We start from the raw sequence: 26,437 nt of genomic DNA on the forward strand, positions 1-26,437 counted from the left end.
CAGCATCACAGTCTTTTCCAATGAGTCAACTCTTCGCATGAGGTGGCCAAAGTACTGGAGTTTCAGCTTTAGCATCATTCCTTCCAAAGAAATCCCAGGACTGATCTCCTTCAGAATGGACTGGTTGGATCTCCTTGCAGTCCAAGGGACTCTCAAGAGTCTTCTCCAACACCACAGTTCAAAAGCATCAATTCTTCGGCGCTCAGCCTTCTTCACAGTCCAACTCTCACACCCATACATGACCACAGGAAAAACCATAGCCTTGACTAGACGAACCTTTGTTGGCAAAGTAATGTCTCTGGTCTTGTAAACATTAAACAAGTGTTATTATTATGTGTTAGTATTATTATGAATGACTGGGTTACAGGTAACAGAAATTCAACACAACTAGATTAGGGAAGAGGGAGGGATTTATTGACTCTTGTAACTGACAGTATAAGAAACCAAGCGTTTATAAATCAGTTTATTTTCAGGAATATCTCGAGGCTTCACCTTCTTCCATGTTGGTTTACTTCTCAGGCAGGTTTTCCACAAGGTGGCCACCTGCTTCTCTGTGCTCACATGCTACTTTCTGAGCAATGCCCACAGAAGACAGAGCTCCTTTTATCTTGAAGCTCCAGCAAAGGCTTTGGAGTTGGCTTTTACTGGCCTGGCTGGTGTTCCCAGCCCATCAGTGATCTGATTACTGTGGCTAGGGGAACTCAGTGCTGTCCTTGGCCAGTCCCAAGTCACATGTAAGCTTTACAGCTGAACCACATGATCTGAGGTTGGGGTGAGGGGATAGTCCCAAAAAAGAGTGAGGTATTTTTATCAGAAGAAGAATAAGGATACTGGGCAAGTAGAAAGTCATTTCTACGACACCCGCAGAAGGCGCAAAGTGGAGAAGTGCCGGGAGCCGGCATATTGCATATTGAGTGCATATTGCATATTGCATATTGAGTGCAGCACTTTCCACAGCATCATCTTTCAGGATCTGGAATAGCTCAACTGGAATTCTATCACTGCCGGTAGCCAGAGTGAGGTACTCCACCCATGGCAAAGGTCATGAGGAAGGAGGCTCGACATACGCAAAGGCAGGATCGAGCCTCAGGAGTCCCCCTGGAAATCCTCGAGCGTCTACCCCCATAACCAGAGCCTGCCTACTTTACTACTTTGTGCTCTTATCTACACCTCTGACTTTACGGGGGGCTGTCCCCCACCACCTCTTTCGGAGAAGGAGTTAACCTAGAGCTCCAGTCAATAAAAACTCTTGGGTGTGACAAGAGTATTTTAACCTACAAACTCCTCTGAAGGTTCTCTAGCCTGCCTGACAGGCTCGTCCAGCCACATGTGATTGCTCACAGCCTCCCAACCGTGAGAGGCACGAGATGCTTTAAACCCTTTAAAAACAGGTTCTTTAGAGAAGTTAGAAAACTGTAAGTATAAGTATAGTGGGCTAATTAGAAATTGTGTTGGTGAAGGGTTTTTCATTTGTTGAGCCAATGTTTGTTGCTACGTCTCCACATCCCCTGCCCTTACACACATTAATGAATATATAGAAGGAATAAGTATTAACCTTTGATATTAATCACGTTAGACCTTAGGCTAAGTAAATTCTTTCCTTAACTAAAACCCACTACACCCTCACCCTGTAGGAATGTAACTTTATTTGGGTGGCATCTGTTTTGAGAATAATCAGCCCTGGAGAAATAAGTGTCCTGATTGACTGACCGCTGTCACAAGGAGAGGGTCGTAAATTGTCAGCAGGCCCCCTGGCCAGAAGATGATGTAACACCCCTAAGACCTCTGTATACATTTGTATGAAGCACCTGACTTTGATAAAAGTCAGGACTGTTGACCCCGCGTGACTTTTGCATAACATCTCAGTGTATAAAAGTAGACCATGGAAAATAAAGAATTGGGATCAGTTTCTCGAAATACTGGTCTCCCCATGTCGCTCTCTCTCTCACTCTGGCTGAGTCTCCATCTGGAGCGCGGAACCCACCATGCTTACTAATTATGCCTGGGCTTCTAAGATCCGACCGGGGAGGCCTCAGTGTCTCCTCTCCTTCGGGAGAACGGAAGGATGCCTGCGGCCTACGTAAGTGGTGCAAGCTTCTTGTCTTGAAGTTTTATTGGCCTCCCGCGTAAACCAAGCTACTCAGCCTCTTTTCTCCACTGAATTTTCCTACTGAGCTATCCTTATTCTATTACTCTTTATATCTTTAATTAATATTTAATTAAGCTATTGTATCCTGATCCTCGCCTATGCCGTCTCTCCTTCGAATACCCTGGATCAGCCGGGGCTGGTCCCCGGCAGAGAAGGGCTGTGGAAGAAGGGAGGCACCTGTGCCAGGCAGTGAGGCAGTAGCTAGTAAGGAGCATGAGGGTGTGTCACATAAGTTGGTAAGATATTTCCCAAAGTGAGTTCCACTGAGTGCCAGTTCAAACAAGCATTAATAGATGTTCCTGTGAGACAGGTTCTGTGGAGGAGGAAGTTTGGGAAATGCCAGGTGTCTTTACTACGAAATTCTCCCTGCTTTTAACACACCTCTGTATTTGATGATTCTGCAGGATCGAGATACACATCTGAGATTCCCAAACATATGGAATCATGGAACCCTTATTCAGTGGAGCATTTTGTAGGATCACAATCTGTGGAACATGATTTGGGAAGCATGGTAGAATAGGATGGTGGTGAGGTTGGGAAATGGCAGGAGCAAGAGACTCCCCTGAATGTTTGCAGGGGGACAGTGGTCTGCAGGTGACTGTGGGTGGTGAGGGGTGAGACTCTCCTCTTCAAGCCTAGAGTGAGAAACTTCTGTCTTAGTCCAAAGGGGAAACCAAGATCACATCATTTTGCCTCTAACCAAGTTGGCCCTCACCCAGAGAACACACCCTCCCTACATGTCGGGAAACAAATAGAGGATTGATGCAGGTTCTCCCCCTTTAGATTCAGCTGAGAACAATGGGGAGGAGCCTCATCCCTGGGGAGAGCAGAGTTACTAGACCTACTCCTCCAGGCAGGGTGTAGTGCGCAGGGATGATGGGGCCTGATCTTGGAAGGTCTCTGCAGGGCAAGTTCTGTGTCCTCCATGTGTGCTCAGGGGCAGGAGAGAACTTCCATCAATGGGTGTAACAGCAGCATCTCAGACAGCACTCTGTGGCCTGGAGAAGACTCTCTTTTATGGGACTACCTGGGAGTAACCCTGTTCTCAGGGAGACAGCCAAGTCTTTGCAAGCTTAAGTACCAGGGAGTCAGCCTGCTAGAATCCTTTTGAGCTATGTCACTGCAATCCTAATGCACTCTTACCATCCTATGGTAGCCTTTGCATGGGAATTAATCCCACTGTACTCTAACAGAGCTATGTGTTCTTCTTTATGACTTGAGACTAGAGGTTTCAGCCTATACCAGGGGATAGACTGGTGACCTAAAGGGAGACATCTCTTGAAGGTGGCATTTGTCCAGAGGGCCATTCCCCCACAGAAAGGGGCCCCTACCACCACATTACCCCTCAGTGCTGTCATGAAAGTCAATTGCTGCTGTTAATCATTTCAGTTTTAGGGACATTTCTGGAGTAGACTTCCCTGGTGGCTCAGATGGTAAAGCGTCTGCCTACAATGCGAGAGACCCGGGTTTGATCCCTGGGTTGGGAAGATCCTCTGGAGAAGGAAATGGTACCCACTCCAGTACTCTTGCCTGGAAAATCCCATGGATGGAGGAGCGTGGTAGGCTACAGTCCACGGGGTCCCAAACAGACGGACACGACTTAGCGACTTTACTTTCACTTCACTTTTCATGGACTAGGCACCAAGTTTTCAGTGGGCTTTCATTGTTTCTGTTGGTTCATGAGAATTTGTTTACAACTGAGGAAATGGAGATTCAGAGTTTAGAAAATTTTCCTGGAATCATACAGATGGCAAGTGGTAGAGCTAGGGTTCAAATGCAGATCTGTCTGATGCCAGAGACTGTGCACTTTAGGGAACTGACAAGAATACTAGAGTGGGTTGCCATTTCCTTCTCCAGGGGATTTTCCTGACCCAGGGATCAAACCTAGGTCTCCTGCATTGCAGGCGGTTCTTTACCATCTCCTGAAATGATGATGCTCTTAGGGTTTACACAACAGGGGGGTTTGGGTTTGACGTTTGTCTGGGGGAGGAGCATTCACTGCTGGGTGTTCTTCTTAAGAGGCAGGATATGTTCTGGGACTTGGGTCCTGGGAGTCTCTTCATATTTTCTCTGTCAATGTCCTCTGGGACCCAGGAGCCATGGTTTTGAAGCTACTCCTGCCAGTTAGCTTTGATACAAATGGGCATCAGCTCTAAATCAGTAGAATGTTCTGTCATTGGCTCTAAGCGGCAAATGAGATAATTAGGTCTTGCAAAGCTGGTCACCTGTCATCTCATTTCCATGTTTGATGGGGTTCCTAAATATTGGTACCATTTGTCAAATACTCCCTTGTGCTCCTTTTGAAGGAGTTTTGCTCTAAAGGGGAGGAAGAGAAGTGAGGTGGTACCTGAAGGGAAAATTGAGATTAGGAGAGGCAGTTTTTTGTTTGTTTTTAAATCAATGAACAAGTGAATGAATGACTAAACACATAAATAATAAGAGCATGTTAGTATGCTGAAAGGAATGATCAGTAGTGAGGAGGCATGTGGTGAAATAAGATGACTGAAGCTATGTCCTCAAGTAGATGAGATGGGGATAGATTTAAAATACAGATGGAAGGAATGGCTGTAATCAGACATTTGGCTGGAATCCAGATATCCCATGCTTACAGAATCCTCCAGGCCATAGAGGGGAGGCTGTGGGTCTTGGGGAAGAGACTTGGCCTTAGCCAGGAGGACTGATTTCCAATGGCCCTGTGCTTCCTCCAGAGGGTCCTGGAACAGGGTGGATAACCTCTATGAGCTTTGGTTTTGGTCTCCTTGTAAGATGAAGATGATTTTGCATACTCTGCAGAGTTGCAACAAGTATTAAACAACAAGTGTAAGCAGAACCCTTGGCATGGAAAATAAAAGTGATTTCAATTCTATCACTGAGAGATAACTGTATTCACCATTTTAATGTATTTTTGCAGCTATCTTTTTCCCACTTAATATAAACACATACTTAAAAATACTATTGTTCTTTACATACTCTTCTATAACATGCTTTTAGCACTTAAATATATTGAGAACAATTTTCCACAGCAATTTTTCTATAACATCATGTTTTAAATATATGCAGATCATTGCAGTAGGTGGATATACCATACTGTATTTTAACCAATTCCTGTTGTAGACATCATGGAAGTTGCTCCTTACTATTTTCTATTATAAATTACACTGTTAACATTTCCTTTCAGCTGTATTTTCACATACATCCATGGTTATTTCCCTATGGAAGTTTTCTGGCAGTGGAATTTCAGCTGACCTGTGGGCAAGCTCTTTCACACAGCTATATATAGAGAGGAAGAGGATTTTAGGGGACAGCACAGACAGGCAGAGTGAAGTGTGATACCTGAAGGGTGCTGATGAATGGCTTGCTGTCATTCAGGAAGCAGGGCTCTGGGGGCCTGAGATCAATCTCAAGATGTGATCTGTCTCCTTTAACAATTTAGTTGCTGCCCTGGTTGAAGACATGAAGGCAAGCTTACCAAATATGAGGATGTTGTGAAGTTGGCAAGGATATGTTGAATGATGGAATCAAGATGCAAGGGAGACCCTGAATGGCAGGAAGAATGGGCTGAAGCAAACAGGAGAGACTGAATTGGGAAAACTGTAGTGTCTTAATGATAAATCTAGACTATGCACATCAGGGCTAGAGTAGAGCTGGATGAATGCCAGGTCATGCCAAAAAGACATGGGAGTTGATGTCGTGTGGTTGACCCCCAAACTCATGCAAAACAATCCAATAACCCTCAGGTGGTATTGGTATGAGTACAGTGTCTAGACCTTGCGTCAGTGGAATGTTGATAAGCTGGAGCTCAGCAGAAAGAAAAAAGCGATCAGGCTGGTGAATGGTCTAGACCATAACTGTTCAATAGAAATACTGTTGTTGTTCCATCACTAAGTCAAGTCCAACTCTTTGTGACCCCCTGAACTGCAGCACGCCAGGCTTCCCAGTCCTTTACTATCTCCCAGAGTTTGCTCAAATTCGTGTCCATTGAGTCAGTGATGCCATCCAGCCATCTCATCCTCTGTCACCTCCTTCTCTTGCCCTCAATCCTTTCCAGCATTAGGGTCTTTTCCAACGAGACAACTTTACAATGCAGGCCATATCAATCTATCTATCTAAAATTAAAAAAAATTTCTAGTAGCCAGTACAATATTTTAGATAACTCAGTCTATCCAAAATATTATCATTTTGGCATGTAATCAATATAAACAAATTATTGAGATATTACATTCTCTTTCTCCCCCTATGTGCTAAGTCTTTGAAATCCAGTGTGTATCTTATACTTCCAGCACATCTCAGTTCAAGCTGTAAATTTTCAATGGTCAAAATGAAATATAGTTCACTGAAAGAAAAAGTTGTATTTAGTGGAAAAATATTTTATACTGCTTTTGTTTTTTAATTTAAATTTAAATTATTAAAATTAAGCACAATAAAAATTGAGGTCCTCAGTTGCCCCAACAGCACTTCAAGTACTCAGTAACCTCGTGTGGCCAGTGGCTATTGAAATTGGACAGGGAAGGTCTATACCCTATGGTTGCTACTCAAAATGTGGTCCATGGACCAACAAGATTTGCATCCTCTGGGAAGTCGTTAGAGGTGCAGATGCTCAGGCTCCACCCAGAACTCCTGAGTCAAAATTTGCACTTCAGCAAATTCTCTGCATGATTCATGTGCTCACTTGAGAAATAGTGATCTAGATGTCAGGTGATGACTTGGGGAATATATGAAGAAGCCAAGAAACCATGTTTCACATGGGAAAAGGAAACTTCAGGAGACTATGCTAATTTTCAAACATTTAAGGGCCCATATGTGGAAAGTGGGAAAGATCAGGTGGAAGAACTGAGACCACAGGTGGAGGTGGGGCTGGGGTGGGAGAAAGGGAACTGAACTTTTTTAAGCTTCCATAGTTAATTTCAGTTAATCCTCATAACGAAAGAACTGGACTTGGAGTTAACCTAGATAATCTGAGTTGAGATTTCATCATCACTAATCACTGTGCAACCTCAAGGAAAAATTTCTTAGCCACTCTGAACCTCAGTTTATTGTCTCTAAAATGGGAAAAATAACAGCCCACATGCCAGGGCTAATGTGAAGACCACGTAGGCAAGGACAATAATCACTGTATTTACCACACCTTCCCTGGGCTCAGACATGGCATAGATTCCGTCCGCAGTGAGGATTTCTTTGTAAACTAGGCAGAGCTCTGGCATGTGAAGGATGGCTGGTACTACTGTTAGCAGGCTTGTGGTTTGGGGTGACAGATTGCGTTTTCAGTAGATACAAATGAACCCTGTCCCTGCGTGTCTTCATTGCACCAAAAGCCTCTTTTTTGTTTACAGCCCTGATTGATCTGGGTTGATCTGTCTGCAAACCTTTTCATCAGGAGGGTTGAAAATGGAAAATTGGGGAGGAGAGGTCAGGGCTCCTCCATCTCACCCTGCTCAGTGGGTGGTGCTGGGTCTCTAGCCACGTTACCTTAATGGGGGTAAAAGATCTCTGAAGCGTGGTACTGGGTCATTCTAAGATGGGGAGAAACTGGCCCATCAGAGCGTTTCTCAGCAAAAGATCTCGTTGCTGCTGCGCCAAACCACATCTGTGCTCTGTCAAGTAAACAAAGAATATCTACAGCTCTCAGGCAGGCACTAACATTAGCCGAGTGAGGGCTCTTTGGGGACCGGGGAGAGTAGGCTCGCGTTTGAAAATGAACCACTGTACGTGGATTTATAGCACTGCTTTTCTGATGAAGAGGGGGAAATATTTTTCTCTGGGAGATTAGAATTTACTAGTGGATTCAAGTGTAACTTTGGAGAGTGGCAGAGGTATTAGATGTGGCAGTATCACAGTATTGTTTTATTGGCAATTAGATTTCAAACTGGCACGAATGTATGAAAATAAGTCTCAATTATGGGCCTGCGAAGTTTCTCCACCATCTGTCAACAGTTTGCTCCTTATGCCACAACATGTGTACCTTTGGAGGGAAAATGATTTAATAGCCCAAGTCAAGAGGTACAGCTCACCAAATTATATTGGAGTTTATGGCCAAGGCCTGCATTTGTGATTTCTGATGCAGAGAATGCAAACTGAACTTGTGCGCGCGCACACACACACACACACACTCTTCAGGGTCTCACAGCTGTCAGAGACGGAAGATATCTTCAAAAGGAGTGAGTTTAACTTTTGCATTTTATAATTGGGAAAAATCAAGTCCCAGGGAGGCCAGGGACTTGTGCAATTGGTGCTGTGAGACCAGGCAGAGCTGGAATGATAACAATAGGAGACTTAGGGACGGGGCAGTGGTGGGTTAGTAAATGTGTAACAACCTCTGGGGAAGTGAAAGCCCCGATGTGTAGCACCTGCCTATTCCCATGATACAAGCACTTTCATGACGGCGATTTCATACTAACGTGATACCACTGAATGTGAAGTTTGGAAGGGATGTACGCTTGCCTCTCAAAAGCCAGTTTCTGTGGCTCCAGTGTACCGTTGAGAAGGGGGATGGAGGTGGTTATAGATATTTGCGGCTCGCCTGCCCAGCATCTGTTTCCCTTTCTAGTAAGTGTACCCTAATTTTCCCTGAGGGTGCCCTCCTGTACCCCGTTTTTAGCCCATGGAGTTTGGTTAGGGTTTCCCCATCACCAACTCCAGGAGTGGACCCAGGCCTGGGCCAATCAGTGCATTTCATCTCCCCGGACATTGATTGGCTCAGGGTTGGGCTTGTGGCCCAACTCGGCCCTGGGAGTCAGGCCCAGGGCCTGTGTTTGAAGTGGTGGTCTTGGAGCTATGAAGGAGCTTGTATCGAGTGGTGGTCAGGTTGCCACCATGAGAGAAAAGGCTGTCGAGAATAAGACACACGCAGAGGAGAACAGAGCTGAGAGACTAGAAAGAACAGGCCCTGAGTCTGTTTTTTGCTTCTGGATCTATCTGAGCTTCAAGAGTAGTTCCTGGACATTTTGAGAATCAATGAACATGTTTCATTTTTTAAAAAGTCTGTACATTTATTATGTCAATTATGCCTCACTTTGAAAAATGTATCCAGACAGAACCAGTTGTGGAGCAGGGCTCCTTCAGGTCCACTCACTTCTGGAGCAGAAGCTCAGTTCTTAGCTGCCTTTCCCAACCATGCCTTTTTCCCCTCTGTCCAAACTTCAGCAAGCATCCTTGTTCTGACTAGGATTTGGGGAAACTGCACGTTTCTTTATCAGGAGTGTTACCTCTGATGGGCAGAGTTCTAACTGATGAGTTTGTCCATGAGAGGTATACTAGGGAATCTCTAGAACCGTTTTGATGTGCTGCTTATCTAGAGTCTGATCCATGAAGCCACAAGCCTTGTCTATTTTGGACATCATTGCTTTCACAGAGCCCAGCACATGCCTGTTTGTGGGAAATGCTCAGTAAATATTAGTGGAATGTCTTGTCTCAGGCAGGCTTTGCTGTGTTATGATGCTGTAACAATCAACCTGTAAACTCAATGGCTTATAACAACAAAGTTTTATCTTTCACTCAAAGTCTTTTATCATTTATGTTGGCTGCAGCTCTGCTCCATGTCTTTTTGTTTTAGGGTCCGGGCTGATGCAACAGCTCCCACTGGGAACATGAAAATCTCATGGCAGAGGGAAAAAGAGCAAAGACAGAACACGTGATGACTCTTAAACTTTCTGCTTAGATAAGGTACTTGGTACTTTTTTTTTTAATGTTCCATTGGTCAAAGCAAGTCACTTGGTAGGGACATGTCCCCCAAAGCAAGACACTGCATACCACAGATATCAGTGGAGATGAATAATCAATCCCCTTATAGTTTGGGGAGTGAGTAATGGGGAATAATAATACAGGCAACCACACACTTAAAGGGAGAATGTGGGAATGCGGCTAGAACTAATCTTGTGAAACTGAACATTTGAGTATAGACTGACCCAGCATTGGGCTTCCCTGATAGCTCAGTTGCAATGCAGGAGACCCCAGTTTGATTCCTGGGTCAGAAAGATCTGCTGGAGAAGGGATAGGCTACCCACTCCAGTATTCTTGGGCTTCCCTTGTGGCTCAGCTGGTAAAGAGCCACCTGCAATGCGGGAGACCTGGATTCGATCCCTGGGTTGGGAAGATCCCCTGGAGAAGGGAAAGGCTACCCACTCTAGTATTCTGGCCTGGAGAATTCCATGGACTGTATAGACAATCGGGTTGCAAAGAGTCGGACACGACTGAGGGACTTTCACTTTCTTTCACTTTGACCCAGCAATGCCCAGAGAGCTTCTTGCCTGTGGGTACCAGTGTTTTAGGAGTGTTTCTAGGAGCATGTTTGGTTTAGCAGAAAACTCCCAACTCAAACAACTTAAATGTCTGTAGACAGATGAACGGATATATAAATTAGAATACACTTACACAAAAGAATGTAATGCAGCAATGAAAGCGAATGAACCTCAGCTATTTGGAACAACATGAATACATCTTAGAGGCATATTAAGTTAAGTGAAGTAAGAAGATACAGAGAATTTGATTCCAATTTTATAAATCATTCACGTGAAAAAATTACACAAAAAGCAAATGAATGATAAACACAAAAATCAAGATTTGGCTGCTTTGAGTGGGGCAAAGTATAACAGAGGGATAGGCGGATACAACTCACTGGTGATGTTCTAGCTTTCAAATGGGGTGGGGAGGTCATTTTCATATTGTGCATTTTAACATATTTGTTACATTCTTTTGTGTCTATGAAGTATTTTGTTCAAAATGGATTTATAAAAGAATGCAAAAATAACAGCTAGGAAAAGTAATAATTTTTAAAAAGATGAGTGGTTGTGGAAAAGTGCTGTCTTAAAAAGTGGGATTCCTAGAAGCAAATTTGGCAAATACACGTTGGGGCAGAATTCCGGGACCAGGATAGAAGGTGAGTCCTCTCAGCACCGACCCTAGACTGTGGGCAGTTCACACCATCAGCCCTCCCCACGCCTGGGGGATGACCTGTGTCCTCATTGGCCCCAGTATCAGGCTCCCTAGGCTGCCGCAGGGACTGAGATGCATGCAGGGAGCCTGCCTATGGGCCCGGACATTCCAGGTCCACAAAGAAAGGTTCGCCCCGGCTGATGAACACAATTGACGACTGGGTTTGTTCAACAGGGGTCCTGATTTAACTGTCCCTGAGTCTGGGCCTCTGTGGGTACATAGAGAAGGCTCCTTTTGGCCTTGTAAAGTTGAAGAGGCCACACCCAGATATCTCTTGGTAATCCCCATGCCCCACTGACCACTCCAGTGAGGTGGCATTCTGCTGGTAGAGTCCCTGATCTGGTCTCCAAGCTCAGGGCAGGAGAAGGAAGCTTCAGATTGGCTATTATGGATCTCTGACAAAATAACCCAAGAGCACCTGCCCCCAGATGCTTCAGCATCTTCCTAGGCAAAGCAAGTTACATTACTGAGGGGGACTGCCTGCTGTGGTGACTCCAGGAGCCCAAGTGGCATCCGAGTCTCTTCCATCAGAGAGAGAAGAAGGGCGTTATGGGGCGGCTTGGAGATGAGCCAGAACCCAAACCAGAGCATGGGTGAGACCTACCCAACCTCTGCATGAGGGGGAGCCTGCCCACATCAGCTCTGCTGAACTTCCTTGCCCACCTGTGGGGCACATGCAAAAAGCTACCAACTTCTCCCTTTTGGGGGCGGTGCCTGCTTGCCAATGTCTGCACTCTCAGGCTCATTTAGCCCATTTTAGTTTGGTCGCTTCCGGTTGCAGGTAACAGAAACCCCCCAAAATGTAATTGTTGTCTATGTGCACTTATATAGGACTAGATGTAACATTAGGTGAAACTTGGTCCAGGATTCAAAAAAAAATCACTGAGCCCTCTTTCTCTCTCTCATCTCTTCTTGGCTCAGCTTTCCAGCATGGGCTTTATTTCAGAGAGACTTCTCGCTACTCCCAGCCCTAGGGGTCTCCTAGAGCTTCTGGGACTCCACTAAAGTCCAGCGGGAAAGAAGTAACTTCTCAGTCCCCATGCCCATTAAAAGCCCTGAGATTCATCCTGTTGGGGTCACGTGCCCCTTCCAAACCAATCACAGTGACTGGGGACTGGGAGGCATTGATTGGTGTAGTCGGGTCACACGATCTCCTCAGGGCTGGGGATGAAGTCAGCATCCCCAGAACTTGTGGGTTTCAATAGAAATCCAGGACTGTGAGGAAGAAGGAAGGGGGACTGGATGCTCAGAGAGTAATCCACAGCCACTTCCTGTCTGCTGATGCTTGTTGTTCAGTCACCAAGTCAATGATGCCATCCTCTCAACCATTTCATCTTCTGTTGCCCTCTTCTCCTTCTGCCTTCAGTCTTTTCTGGCATCAGGGCCTTTTCCAGTGAGTCAGCTGTTCGTATTAGGTGGCCAAAGAATTGCTGATGCTTGTTAGTCATTTGGAGGAGCACTTTGCACCTTAAAGATAACAGTGGTTTATAGGCCCCACGGATGTTAAAAAAGTATTTTTCTCTATGGTTGTTTGCCTTTTAAATTTATGTTTGTTTTTTAAACTTTTATTTTTAACCATGGTCATTTTCAAACACATGCAAAAGCAGAGTGAACACAGTAATGAATGCATCTCTGTATCCATCAACCAGCTGCAACCATTGTCTTATGTTGCTTTGTGTCTTTCAAAGTTTCAAATTTGTTCAGAGTTCAATCTTCATCTTTTCTATTGTGGCTCCTCCTGATAGATGTGATTGTGTTCAGAGGGAAACTGGATACACAGTCACCTACATTTTGTCTAGGTTTGTTTTATTTGGATATATGCTGTGAAGTGAGATACTAACAGGATTTTCCCTGGGTATCCAGTTTCCCAGGTCTGTTATTGAATCATCCATCCTGTTCTCACTGATTTGTGAAGCACCCTTGATTTGATACTAAGTTCTCGCATGTACCAATATCTGTTTCTGGCTACATATTCTGTTTTATTGACCCATGTGTTCTTGCGCCAATATCAATGTTTAAAATTTAATAGATGTATAAATAAGTTTTCATACCCAGTATACCAAGTTCCACACTAGGCTTCTTTTTTCAGTATTTTCTTGCCCAACTTTATCTATTTATTCTTCCAGATGAAACGTAGAATGGTTTTTCTAAGTTCAAAACATAATGGCCTTAGGATTTTGATTAGAATTGGTTAAAGTTCTGTGTAAAGTTGGAAAAAAGAACATTTTCTTCATAATCAGCCTTCAAATGTGTAAATATAGCACATCTTCCCATTTATTCAGGTCTTGTAAGTCCTTCTGTAAAAGTGCATGGTGTTACCTCCCGTGAGGGCCATTCCTGGGTTGTTTATGTATTCTGCTTTGTTTATGGATGAGAGATTTAAAACTTCCTATTTTCTTTTCTTTATTCATTCTCTCTGACTTTTTATTTCTATCAAGTCTGAGTCACTCTGAGAGGTTTAGGCCATGCTTGCTAGGAACCCATCACCCAGTCGGCCAGAGTTTATATTTGCTCTAAAGGTGGACTCCCTTGAGCTCCACGTTACAGTGGAAAGAGCATGAGATCTGACCTCAAGGTAGGCCTGAGCTCAGGCCCCTGCTCTGCCCTTTATCAGCTGTGCATCCCTGTGCAAATTATCATTTTGCTTCTCCAAGTCTCATTTTCCTTACTGGCAAATGAATGTGGGTTGTTTTCTCCATTTTTAATCTATTTCCTTTTATTGTGTTTGTTTCCAAACTTCTCTTTCTTCTCCAGGGGAGGCTAAACTTTCTGGGAACAGAGGTTGTACCTCCTCCACGGCTGCAGGTGGAGACCGTCATCAGCAAACAGTAGATGTGTGGTCCTGCCAGGCCACACTGACTTCAGAGTCCAGCCCATGGGCACCATTTTGGTTCATTTGAAATAGAAGATACTTCATTTATTTATTTTTATTTTTAGTAGGAGGATAATTGCTTTACAATGTTGTGTTGGTTTCTGCCTTACAACATGAATCGGCCATATATATATATATATATATATATGTATATGCATATAAATACGTATATATACCCCCTCCCTCTTGAACCTGCCTCCCACCGCCATCCCTATCCCACCTCTCTAGGTCATTGCAGAGCCCCGAGATGAGCTCCTTATGTTATATGGCAGCTTCCATTAGTTGTCTGTTTCACGCATGGTAGTGTATATATTCAGAGAAGACGATGGCACCCCACTCCAGTGCTCTTGCCTGGAAAATCCCATGGACGGAGGACCCTGGTAGGCTGCAGTCCGTGGGGTCACTAAGAGTCAGACACGACTGAGCGACTTCACTTTCACTTTTCACTTTCATGCATTGGAGAAGGAAATGGCAACCCACTCCAGTGTTCTTGCCTAGAGAATCCCAGGGATGGGGGAGCCTAGTGGGCTGCTGTCTATGAGGTCGCACAGAGTCGGACACGACTGAAGCGACTTAGCAGCAGCAGGAGCAGCAGCAGCAGCAACAGCATCAGCAGTGTATATATTTCAAGGCTGCTCTTAAAGTTTGTCCTGCCCTTTCCTTCTCCCACTATGTGTGCAAGTCTCTACATCTGCATCTCTCTAAATAAAAGATAACTTTGAAATAACCTGGAGCCCTCACCTGGATTATGGTTCTTTAATAAAACTTGGAAATATGGATAATAGTCTTCAAGAGGAAAATAGTTGAGGTTTATTGAGTTCTTAGCATGTGCCAGGTGCCAGGTGATCATGGTCCAGGTATGATCTCATGGACTACACAGAACTCTGGTGCAGAAGGTATAATCCCCATCTTAGTTCAGAGATGCTAGAAACAAAGATCATGCAGCCCAAGTATGGTGCTACTGAGACCAGCTCAGTGCCCTGAACCTGCGTACCCTACCATCTTCCCAACCACAATCAAGCGGTGTGTTAACAGTGCCTCAGACTTTGGAGGTAGCCCTCTGGTGGTCTAGGTCTTGCTTTTAGCAAAGTAGTGAAGTCAGGGAGCCATTGATCGTGTTAGCTGCCTTCTCTTTCTCCTTACATTTTAAGCATCTCCAGAAAAAAGACTGTGATCAATGCTTCTCAGTATGGTGTTGAACTCTTCCTCACCCAGTCTTTGCCACCGCTTGCTCTCCTGACTCGTGAGTGGCAGGGCAGCAAGGCCTTGTAGGACTGCTGGGTGGAAGAGAGGGTATGGAGCATGAAAGGGGCATAGAGCATGGAGATGGAGGACCCATGGCCTGGCAGGATGGCAGTGGGGAAGATGTCTGAGTGGATTTGTGCATGGGCGTGGGGTTGCATGGGAGAGAGAATGTAGCCATGTGGGAGTATGTGCTTATGCGTGTGAGTCTGTGCGTGTATGTTTGACTACATATGGGTGTAGGTTTAAGCACATGTGTAAATACAGTTATGTTTGTCTTTGTGCGTGGTTACGCATGAGTGTGTGACTACATATCGGTGCGTATGTATGTTTGACTACATATGGGTGTACGTTTAAGCACGTATGTACGCACAGTTATGTTTGTCTTTGTGCGTGGTTACGCATGAGTGTGTGACTACTTATCGGTGCGTATGTATGTTTGACTACATATGGTGTAGGTTTAAGCACATGTGTACACACAGTTATGTTTGTCTTTGTGCGTGGTTACGCATGAGTGTGTGACTACGTATCAGTGCGTATGTATGTTTGACTACATATGGTGTAGGTTTAAGCACATGTGTACGTACAGTCATGTTTGTCTTTGTGCGTGGTTACGCATGAGTGTGTGACTACGTATCGGTGCGTATGTACGTTCGTGTGTGTGTGTGCAGTTGTCATTTGTGTACAGTTTTGTGTTCACACGTAGGGGAGGATGTGTATATCTTTGTGTAGGATTTTATGGGCATGTGGGCATGGGTGGATGTCAATATATGTGTGTGTGTAATTGTGTGTGTGCTTGTACGTGTGTGAGAGTGCGTGAGTGTATGTACAGCAGGGCCCTGGACTGCAGAGCGGGGTGCCTTTCCTTCACTCTTGACAGATGGTCTGGCTAATGAGGGCCCCTCTGCCACCTGCCTGCGTGCCCCTCTCCCCAGGGCCTTGCTCCCTCCTGCGAGTCCTGCTGCCTTCCTGTGGCTGTTTCTCCTCTCCCTGCCCCCTCCCTGACATGTGTGCCTTTTTGGCTGCTGTGTGGGGTAGGTGGGACTAGGACAGAGCTGACAGTCAAGGCTGCCCTGGCCTGAGCCTATGGTGACGGGGCCAGAAAGCAGGCAGGGCTGAGAGTGTGCGTGCGCGTGTGCCTATGCATACGCGTGTGTGTGTGTGTGTGTGTGTGTGCGCGCGTGCGCGTGCGCGCATGTGGTGGTTACCATGGCAGGGAGGCAAAGCCCAGGCAGCCCTCACCAGTGCCTGGCCTCATCCGCAGGGTGGGCAGGCAGCCCAGGGTAGAAAGGCCTGTGCTTTGCAGACAAAAATGCCAGATGGTGGGGGATTTGGGGGGGCCTTCCATGGCCCGGCTGCCAAGGGCAAGGAGGTTTTCTGGAGCTCTGGAGAATGAGCTGGGGGTTGCTTATATGCTGCTGTGAGATTTTTTGGTGAATGTGTGTGTGTGTGTGTAGCCTTGTTTTTGCATATTTTAGAATATATTTCCCTTTTGGATTCTATCAGTTTGCTAAAAGATTTGATCTTTAAGCTTTAGTTTTCTTTTTTCTTGTATAAGAAGGGTACATGTTCCTGCAAGGAAGTCAAAACATCTTTTTAAACAGAAAATATTTATCGATAGGCTATGAAAAGCAGCACCAAATGAGGCAGACATTTAGACTGGGTGTTCCAGTTGTGAGTCAGCCTTAGGGCCATGGTGAGTGGCTGGGTTCTGTTCATGTTATGAATGGGTTTTGCCTCCTGCTGCCTAGTTTTCTAACTTTGTCTTTAGTGCAAGTTTTCCCGGGTGGACCCACCCATTCTCGACGATGTGCGCTGCCTGGTCCTATTGGAAAATGCAGAACTTGCCCAGGTGCAGGCTCAGACAGGTGTGGGGTGGCTCTGCTCCTCCACCCTGAACCAACATGGCATCTCCATGGAGACCACCCCACACACTGATCTCATGAGGATAGCCACACCTGAGCACACAACCTTGGGTAGAGACCAGCTTTTATTTTCTCTTTGGAAAAGAGAAACTGTGTGGGAGAAGGATGATTTTACGTGAGTGAAGCGTTCCCTGGCCCTCACACAGCCCAAGGACTAATGTCTGCACGGGAGGGCGGTGCTCACGGCAGCCTTGGGGATGATGCGTGGACCTTCCAGTGGAGCTTGCCTTGGAAATAGGTCTTCCCAGCCTCAAGGAAATGGCCAGCTGTCTGCCTCTGGCTCTCCTGTTCCCTCATCACCAGCTTAGAAAGCCTCCATGGTGTCATGCTGAATAAAGTCCAGATTCCTTCACAGGGGACTGCAGGTGGTAAGCATAGCCTTCCCAGGGCAGCTTCTTCTGGTAGCTCATCTGTTGCTACAACTTTGGTATCTTACTCCAGGCTCTAAATGCCATTTTCTTTTTAAAAAGTAATTTTCTTTCTTTCTTTCTTTTTGGCTGTGCTGGGTCTTCGTTGCTGTGTGGGCTTTTCTCTGGTTGTGGTGAGTGGGGGTTACTCTGTAGTTGTGGTGTGTGGGCTTCTCAGTGGTGGCTTCTTTTGCTGTGAAGCATGGGCTCTAGAGCACGTGGGCTTCAGTAATTGTGTCTCACAGGCTGTAGAGCACAGGCTCAATAGTTGTGGCTCACGGGCTGAATTGCCCCATGGCATGTGGGATCTTCCAGGATCAGGGACTGAATCTATATCTCCTGCACTGGCAGGCGGATTCTTTACCAATGAGCCATCAGGGAAGCCCTGCTTTTAATTTTTAAGCAGAAAAAAATATGTATTAACATGCTATAAAAGCAGTACCAAATACGAATGAAGACAATAAGACTTTCACTCATGCTGCCTCTCTCCCCAGGATGCCCTTTGCTCCTTTTCCTGCCTGAATCCCATCTTTCTTTCCGGGCTCAGCTAGCTGACACTTCCTCCTTCCTTTCCCTGTGCTCCTATGACATATCATAAACTAAGAAAAATCTCATGTGATTCGTGTGTGAAGTGGCCGCTTTCTTTTCTTGAGGTCGAGGGACTGTATTTAATCCTGACACCTAGCGAAGCTGCTGGCGCGTAGGAGGTGCTCGGTTGGCTGAATGAATAAACAGAAATGCAAGCAAAAAAAAAAAATTTGAAATGTGTACCACTGAGAACATGCATTATGATTCTGAACGCTGGTCTACTCGTACCACCATCATCATTATTGTTATCGGGGGGTGTGTGTGTGTGTGTGTGTGTCTGTGGGTGTGTGTAACTGCATGTGTGGTGACACTGGTCCATTCAGTGGACACAGAAACAGAGCATTTACAAGTTTCACTCAGGAAATAAGAGATAGTGAGACAGAAATTGTTACTCATCCGCCCAATATCCACAGTTTCTTCTTCCAGCACTTTCTGTCTTGAGCATAGCCTTCATCAACATCATCTTGCATATGACCTCTCCCTCGCCATGATTATTATCAGCCTCTCTTCCACCTTCTGACACGCTCCTGATTGAATACATTTATACTCTAGAGGGAAAGATGGGCCAGTGATTCTGGGTCAAACATATGCTGGGTGTTGAGGATGCAGAGATGAAAGAAGCAGGACCCCTCCAATAAGGAACTCACGTCCTAGGAAGAGACCTGTACAGATACAGACAAAGCTTAGCTAATTCTGTGGTAGAAACAGGAGCAGATTCGCTTCTGAAGCGTAGGGGAGAGAGAGATCTTCACACTGGAAAGCTCCTACTCATTCTGAAAGTTCCAGCTCATCTGCCCCCTACTCTAGAATGCCTTCCTGTCCAGAAATGTGGGGATTCAGATGTATAATTCAGCCCCTTCCCCCCACAACCTTCCCACCCTGCTATATCACACACAGACATAGACAGACATTTGTGTGTAGAGTCCTTCACTAACGGGGAGCAATTTCTCTTGCAAAAACACAAGCAACTTAAGATTTAAGATTAGATGTTGCTTTTTTATAATGTCCCTTGATTGTTTCCACGACTTGAGTTCAACTCTTCCCATCATGTTACTTGATCCTCTTCCCTCTCCGCCTACTTTTTCTCTCTCTCTGGATCAACACCCCAACCTTCTTCATTTCTTGGGAGAACAAATGCTCTGTCCACAGCTGATAGCCCCTGGGATGCGCCTGGCTGGCCCTATGGTGGTTCATGGCGGGCGTCTGCCCTGATTGGTCGGTGCTCATGCCACACTTTGCTGTTAGCTATTTTGAATGTTACCCTGGCTTAGCTCCAGTCTTGGCTCCGGGACCCCCACTGCACATCAAGGGCTTGGCTTGGCAACACTTTCCTGTTGGGTCCTCTGTCTGCTTTTGTGTTTTGTTAGGTGTGGGTGTATTGAGTAGGAGGAGGCTCTAGAAGCTACATCAGCCTGCTTGCCCCACCCAACTGCTCCTGGGAATGATCTGCCCTCAGTGCTGTGAGGTGACACCATCACTTTGCACTCACACTCCTGGCTGCTGAACCAAGCGGCTGGAGCAGGATTGCTCCTCAAACAGTGTAGGGGTAGGGGAGCACCACCAATCCTCCAGTGGAAAATAAAAAGGTCAGTATTAATTCATCTGCACAACTCGCTGGGCTTAAGAAGCACAGCCTGAAATGGCTTCTTGATTGAGAGAAGATGCTTCATTAATCTTGGCCCTCTCATTTAAGAGTGTGAAGAATGGAGACTAATGGCTGGCATTTCAGTCTCATCGATGGGACGCAAATGCACAGACACTGGACTATAATTGTGAGCAGGCCAGGGAGATGAGCAGGGAACTCAGTATCCTGAGGATGGTGGTGGTGGGGAAATGCGTGTGTATAAGTCCCTTCTTGTATACATTGCCTGTTAATTCAATATCCTGAATCATCCTGGAGACAGTCCTCCAGGCCCTCAGTGTGAGAGCTCTGGGCTAGAAGTCAAGAGTCCTGGGTTTGAGTCTGGTTCCTCCACTGCCTGACTGGGTGAGTGAAGCAAGTTGGTGCCCCTTGCTGTAAAATTCAGGGAGAGATGACTTCTCTGGTCCATCTCAGTGTTAGGCCGCTTGAAGCTGTGACAGATACCACTTGGGTTAGGCCTTGTAGCCTAGGGTTAAAGGCAATGCCTCTGCCTTTGTGGGGTAGCCCCACCTGCTCATGAGATCCAGTGTGCTAAGAGACCTACATAAAGAAGGTGTCAGGAAGTGAATATGCCAAAAGAGTGTAATTGAGGTAGAAATCTAATAGGGAAGGAAAGGAGAGAAACCTCTTTGCAGTTGGGTGTGGGAAGGATTCTAAAAGGCTTCCTGGCAGAAGAGGGCCTTATGGCTCAGGACAAGCTCTGGCAGGCAGAGAAGACAGAGCTGGAAAGTTTCGACTTCCAAGTATCAGATCCGGGGCCCAAGGAGAACTATGTATTTTCTGTAGGTTTCTGGGATGAGGGAAGAGAAAGAACTAGCCATGGCCTGACCACCTAGAAGGCACCCTCAGTACCGTTTGAGCTGCACCAAACCTTGTTTCACACTTTCCAGGATTCCACCCTTGGGCAACCATTCCTGGAGACATAAAAGATTTTTCTTGGTTGCTTACCCGTGTGGTGACTTTGGACTAGTGGCATAGCTACTCTGAGCCGTGTTTCCACATCAGTAAACTGTGGATAATAGCATAGCTTGATAGGTAGATAGCTGGGATTGTACGATTTAATATATATAAAACGTTTACCATGGTGTCTGGCATGGGATAAGCGCTCAAAAACATTGTTGTTGTTTAGTCACTAAGTTGTGTCTGATTCTTTTGCGACCCCATGGATGTAGCGTGCCAGGCTCCTCTGTCCTTGGGACTTCCCAGGCAGGAATACTGGAGTGGGTTGCCATTTGAGTTGCTATCGTATGGCTGTCTTAATGATATCATTCCTGAGTACCTCCTGCCCCAGGGACGGTGCACTGCATTCTAATAGTAACTAGCACATTGTGACAACAGTCTCACACGGGCAGCACTGTCATCACCCCGTTCAGAGAAACCTGAGGCACAGAGATGTTAAGTAACCTGCTCAAGGCCACACAGGTAGTACGCAGTGGAGGTATAATTTGATTCCGGGCACCTATGCTCTAAACCACCCTGCTACCCCCTGCTACCAATTCTCTTGGAATTAGTATTATTATTTGGCTTTCAAAAATCAGGCTGCAGATCTAGCCGACCAGTGTGGGGAGGGGGGTGAGCAGAGGAGGCAGTCTGAAATAGTTTCCTTGTTTCCAGCCAACCTAAGGAACAGAGAAGGGGATGGTGGCTCCTGGGGGTAGGGAATGATAATCCTGCATATACATAGTAGCAGGAGCTTGCTGTATGGGTGTGTGGTCAGACTGGGATGGTCCAGACTATAACCTAGGTCAGAAGGCAGCATCTTAGAAATGTGGTTGAATGTGCTGAAGGATGAACTGGGGGCAGATCAGAGGCAAACTTATCTCATGTCTGTGAGGGTTCATCTGTCCAGCTTTGGGGAGGTGGTGAGCAAATGTGATCAAATTGCCAACATCCGTTGGATCATAGAAAAAGCAGAATTCCAGAAAAACATCTTCTTCTGCTTCATTGACTATGCTAAAGTCTTTGACTGTGTGGATCACAACAAACTGTGGAAAATTCTTCAAGAGAGGGGAATACCAGACCACCTTACCTGCTTCCTGTGAAACCTGTATGCAGGTCAAGAAGCAACAGTTAGAACTAGACATGAAACAATGGAGTAGTTGAAATTGGGAAAGGAATACATCAAAGCTGTATATTGTCACCTTGTTTATTTAACTCATGTGAAATGCAGGGCTGGATGAAGCACCAGCTGGAATCAAGATTGCCAGGAGAAATATCAATAACCTCAGATATGCAGATGACACCACCCTTATGGCAGAAAGTGAAGAAGAACTAAAGAGCCTCTTGATGAAAGTGAAAGATGAGAGTGAAAAAGTTGGCTTAAAACTCAACATTTAAAAAGCAAAGATCATGGCATCTGGTCCCATCACGTCATGGCAAATAGATGAGGAAACAATGGAAAGTGGCAGACTTTGTTTTCTTTGGCTCCAAAATCACTGCATATGGTGACTGCAGCCATGAAATTAAGACGCTTACTCCTTGGAAGAAAAGCTATGACAAGCCTAGACAGCATATTAAAAAGCAGAGACATTGCTTTGCCGAAAAAGGTCCATCTAGTCAAAGCTGTGGTTTTTCTGGTAGTCACGTATGGATGTGAGAGTTGGACCGTAAAGAAAGCTGTCATTTAGTTGCTAAGTCATGTCCAACTCTTGTGACCCCGTGGACTGCAGCCCATCGGGCTCCTCTGTCCAAGGGGATTTTCCAAGCAAGAATACTGGAGTGGGTTGCCATTTCCTTCTCCACGGGATCTTCCTGACCCAGGGATTGAACTTAGGTCTCCTGCACTGCAGGCAGATTCTTTACCAACTGAGCTATCAGGGAATTCTCGTTGATCACCAAAAAATTGATGCCTTTGAAATGTGGTGTTGGAGAAGACCCTTGAGAGTCCCTTGGACTGCAAGGAGATTAAACCCATCAATCTTAAAAGAAATCAATCTTGAGTATTTATTGGAAGGACTGATGCTGAAGCTGAAGCTCCAATACTTTGGCCACCTAATGAGAAGAATTGACTCACTGGAAAAGACCCTGATCCTGGGGAAGATTGAAAACAGGAGGAGAAGGGGACGACAGAGGATGAGATGGTTTGATGGCATCACTGACTCAATGGATATGAGTTTGAGCATGCTCCGGGAGTTGGTGATGGACAGGGAAGCCTGGTGTGCTGCAATCCACTCAGACACAAATGAGTGACTGAACTGATGACGAGCAAATGTGATTCCTTGGTCCTCATAAGGTTATTGCCTCAGACTTGTAGAGCCACACGTCATCCCTTGGAGAGGGCCTAGCTTGATATTTCCTTGGACTCTTCCATGGAACATGAGGACCTGGAGCTGTTTTCCTCAGTGTTGTGATTGAGTCAGCCTTGAACACTGCAGCTTTCCTCCATATGGTAGATATTATTGGGGTACCACCAGTCACTCCCGCAGTTGCCAAGCCAGTGCACTGGGCTGGACTTCCAGCCATCAGCATCTGGAAGAGCAGCCCCTCTGAGGCTTTCTTCTTGTGCCTGGGAAACAAGAAGTACTGGACCTTTAATGACAATTAATGACACCCTCCCTAGCCCAGCTCAGTGACTCGCCACAGTTGGGGTGTATATACCCCAGCTCCCTCACTCCTGATGGGATAACTCTGAGGCACGTATCCCCCACCATGTCCCAGAGATCCCCAGTGGATGAAGCTCCTGCTGCCCACAGTGATAACTTGCTTGGTAACTCCTCCTTCATGGCTGCCTTCCTTTTCCTATCTCACTTCTTTTTTAGAAATAACATTTATTTATTTGGCTGCACCAGGTCTTGGTTGTGGCATGTATGCTCCGTAGCCCATGGGCTCAGTAGTTTCTGTGTGAGTTTAGTTGCTTAGAGTCATGTTGGGATCTTAGTTCTCCCACCAGGGGTCGACTCAGGTCCCCTACACTGCAAGGCAGATTCTTAACCACTGGACAACCAGGGAAGTCCCCCTATCTCATTTCTTTATTTCCCTACCAGGGTTCCCTGACATCACCTCCCAAATAAACTGCTGGCACTCAAATTCTTATATCACAGCCAGCTTCTGGGGAAACCCAAGCTAAGATAGCTGCTCTTGGAGATTTCTACAGCATATTAAAGCATTCAAGGCTCTGAGTAATCTTATAGTGAGACCTAACTAACTTAACCACCTAACTAACTTAAAACTAACTTTCCCAGACTTGTTTGACCAGAGGATTCCGTTTTAACCTGGTACCCAGTAACCGCCCATGAAGCGATGCTCTGCAGCACACACTGTGGGGAACCACGATCTAACCCTAGCTCACAGCTTAAGGCTGCGTTATCTGAGGCCCAAAGAAGGGAGTGAGTAGCTGAGCCTGCTCTTGGCAGAGCTGGGGTTAGGGCTTTTGGCCCCTCCACTCCTGGCCCAGGTGCCTTTTCTAGCTGTTGTAATTTCCTCCTCATCTGTGATATGCAGAGAATAATATTTCCTCCATAAGAGCTAAGGTAACATGTGTGAAATACAGAGTGAGCTGAAGAGGATTATATAAATATGTGGAATGATTATTCTGACAGTGGGAGTGGGGGTGGAGAGCCCTAGACATAAGAACCAGGTTAGTTCAGTGGCTCAGGGGCATCTGAGTCATTCCTGGAGGAGACAAGGTGCCTGGAATTCTTAAAGCCACCAGGCTTCCTGCAAGAGCACTCCCCCTGCCCTTCTCCACAACCTGTCAAATCCAAGGCTGACCAGAAATACCAGCTTAGAGGAAAGTCGGAAAATGGCTTAGAGAAGGCCAGCATCCATCTTGGAATGTACTTATCTCATTTTCACAGTCACCGGAGACAGCCAGGGAGGAGAACCAGATGTTCAAGCATCCCTTTCTTGCTCTCACTCACTTGCTCGCTCACTCTATCTTTTTTGTAAATTGAATTTAAAGGACCTGTTTCTTAGCAACAGCAGCAGCCCGTGATTACAGAGTCCTCCTTGGCCATTTCAATGCCCAAGGTTTCAGTAAGCAAATAAACCTCTCAGTACAGGCTGGGGATTGGGAACAGATAGCAGGGCCACAGTGGAAGCCAGCACATCCAGGGGTGTGTTTAGAGAGGTTCCCAGAGAACCCCGGGCGAGGGCAGGAGGGCCTGCAGAACCCTCTGTGGCTCCCAGGTACACATGTTATGGCTTTGTGAAAAGAGCAGTAGATGAAATCTCAGGAAACTTGTCTGGCACTAGCAACAATGCAGGGTTACCTTGGGCAAGCCACTGCATTTTTCTAAGCCTTGGCTTCTGCACCTGCCAGATTGGTGGTAACACCTTTCCAAGCGGAGGTGTAAAAGTGATCAGAGCATGCAGGTGTCTGAAATGCGTGAGGAGTGATGACGGGTGTCAGGGGTTAGGAATGTTTCCTTCCTTGGCCTGTAATGCTCTGCCCCCTATTGCTGGAGAAAGCAAACCAGATCCTGAAAGCTGTGAGATAACCTTCCCTCCTCCCCAGAGCCTTGACGATGTCTTCAGGCTTGCAGACATAAAAATTGTGGGGTAGGAGGAGGTCCTGCCTGGGAAAGGGGAGGAGAAGACCTCTTGGTGCAGTCCTGATGATTACAGCGGTGACAGGCCTTTGGGGCCCGTCTGCTTATTTCATAACTTTCTGGTCCTTGTAGGCACTTGAATTTGAGATCTCTGTTTTACTGGCAATCCCTTGAACATTTATAAGATGGGGATGTTAATAAAATCTATTGAAAATAATGATTATTAGCTGCACTGCCTGGCTTGTGGGATCTTAGCTCCTTGACCAGAAATCCAACCTGTGCCCCCTGCAGTGGAAGCATGGAGTTCTAACCACGGGACTGCCAGGGAAGTCCCTAAAATAGTTTTTATTAAGGTGAAATGATGTAATGCATGTAAAGTGCCCAGCACATGGCAGGGGTTGAAAGATATTGATTTTTGTCTCCCTAAAGCTTTCAGAACTTTGAGTCATTTGTATTAGTGGGTCAGCCATAGGAAACTAGAACGGTTCTTTCTAGAGACAACCTTTGTTTAGGCATGCATTCCTTCTGCCATTCATTCATTCATTCATTCAGGCACTGCTGTGTCAGAGTTTGGTCTCTAAAGATCAAGCTCAAGTTCAAATCAAGGTCAAGGCTTGGCTGCTTAAGATGTGGGTGACCTTGGCCAAGCACTTGACTTCTGAGCTGCCCCATTCCATTCATTCATGCAAGCATTTATTTTTTGCTAGGCGTCGTGGTACTTGATGATGAGGCTTTAGTGATACATAAGACAGACAAAAGAAAGTCTTAGTCTTGTTTCCCAGAAGCAGAGCCGGAAGCAGGGGTTCAAGTGCACGTGGTTTATTAGTGAATATTCTTAGGAAATACCTTTAATGGAGGGAGTAAAGCAGAATAGAGAAAGAGAAAAGGCTGAGGTCAAATCTTGCCTCCATCTGATCCACAAGGAGGTGATTGGGTCCTGAATTGTAAACCACACTGTAAAGTGTTCCCCCTTAAGGCAAAAGGAGCAACATTTTATACTCCCAGTTCAGTCAGGCATCGGCTATGGACCAATGCCGGGGTTGTGTGATCTCTGGGCAAAGCAGCTCCTGCCAGCCAAGGACAGTTCTCTGGAGAAGGGAGGCAGCTGTGACTGTTAGCAGCCAACATTCACAGCAGTTGGGAGATGGGTATCCTGGCCAGGTAAGAGCATCTGTGCCAGGCACTGACTTTGTCT

At 46.0% G+C, this 26,437-nt stretch overlaps 1 protein-coding gene across 2 annotated transcripts in view; it reads left to right on the forward strand.

Moving 5' to 3' along the window:
• The window catches only part of RPS24 (ribosomal protein S24), a 255,733-nt gene that overhangs the window by 64,352 nt on the left and 164,944 nt on the right, over positions 1 to 26,437 (forward strand). Inside the window, exon 5 of one of the 2 annotated variants that reach the window (XM_061405446.1) lies at positions 24,245 to 24,255. The exons of the other annotated variant lie outside the window; for it this stretch is intronic. Within the exon in view, the coding sequence (XP_061261430.1) occupies positions 24,245 to 24,247 (3 nt within the window). The 3' untranslated portion in view covers positions 24,248 to 24,255. Of the gene's footprint in view, positions 1 to 24,244; positions 24,256 to 26,437 lie in introns of those variants that run through there. 2 annotated transcript variants of the gene reach the window in all.

Source organism: Bos javanicus, chromosome 28, assembly GCF_032452875.1.
Source record: "Bos javanicus breed banteng chromosome 28, ARS-OSU_banteng_1.0, whole genome shotgun sequence".
Lineage (NCBI taxonomy): Eukaryota > Metazoa > Chordata > Mammalia > Artiodactyla > Bovidae > Bos > Bos javanicus.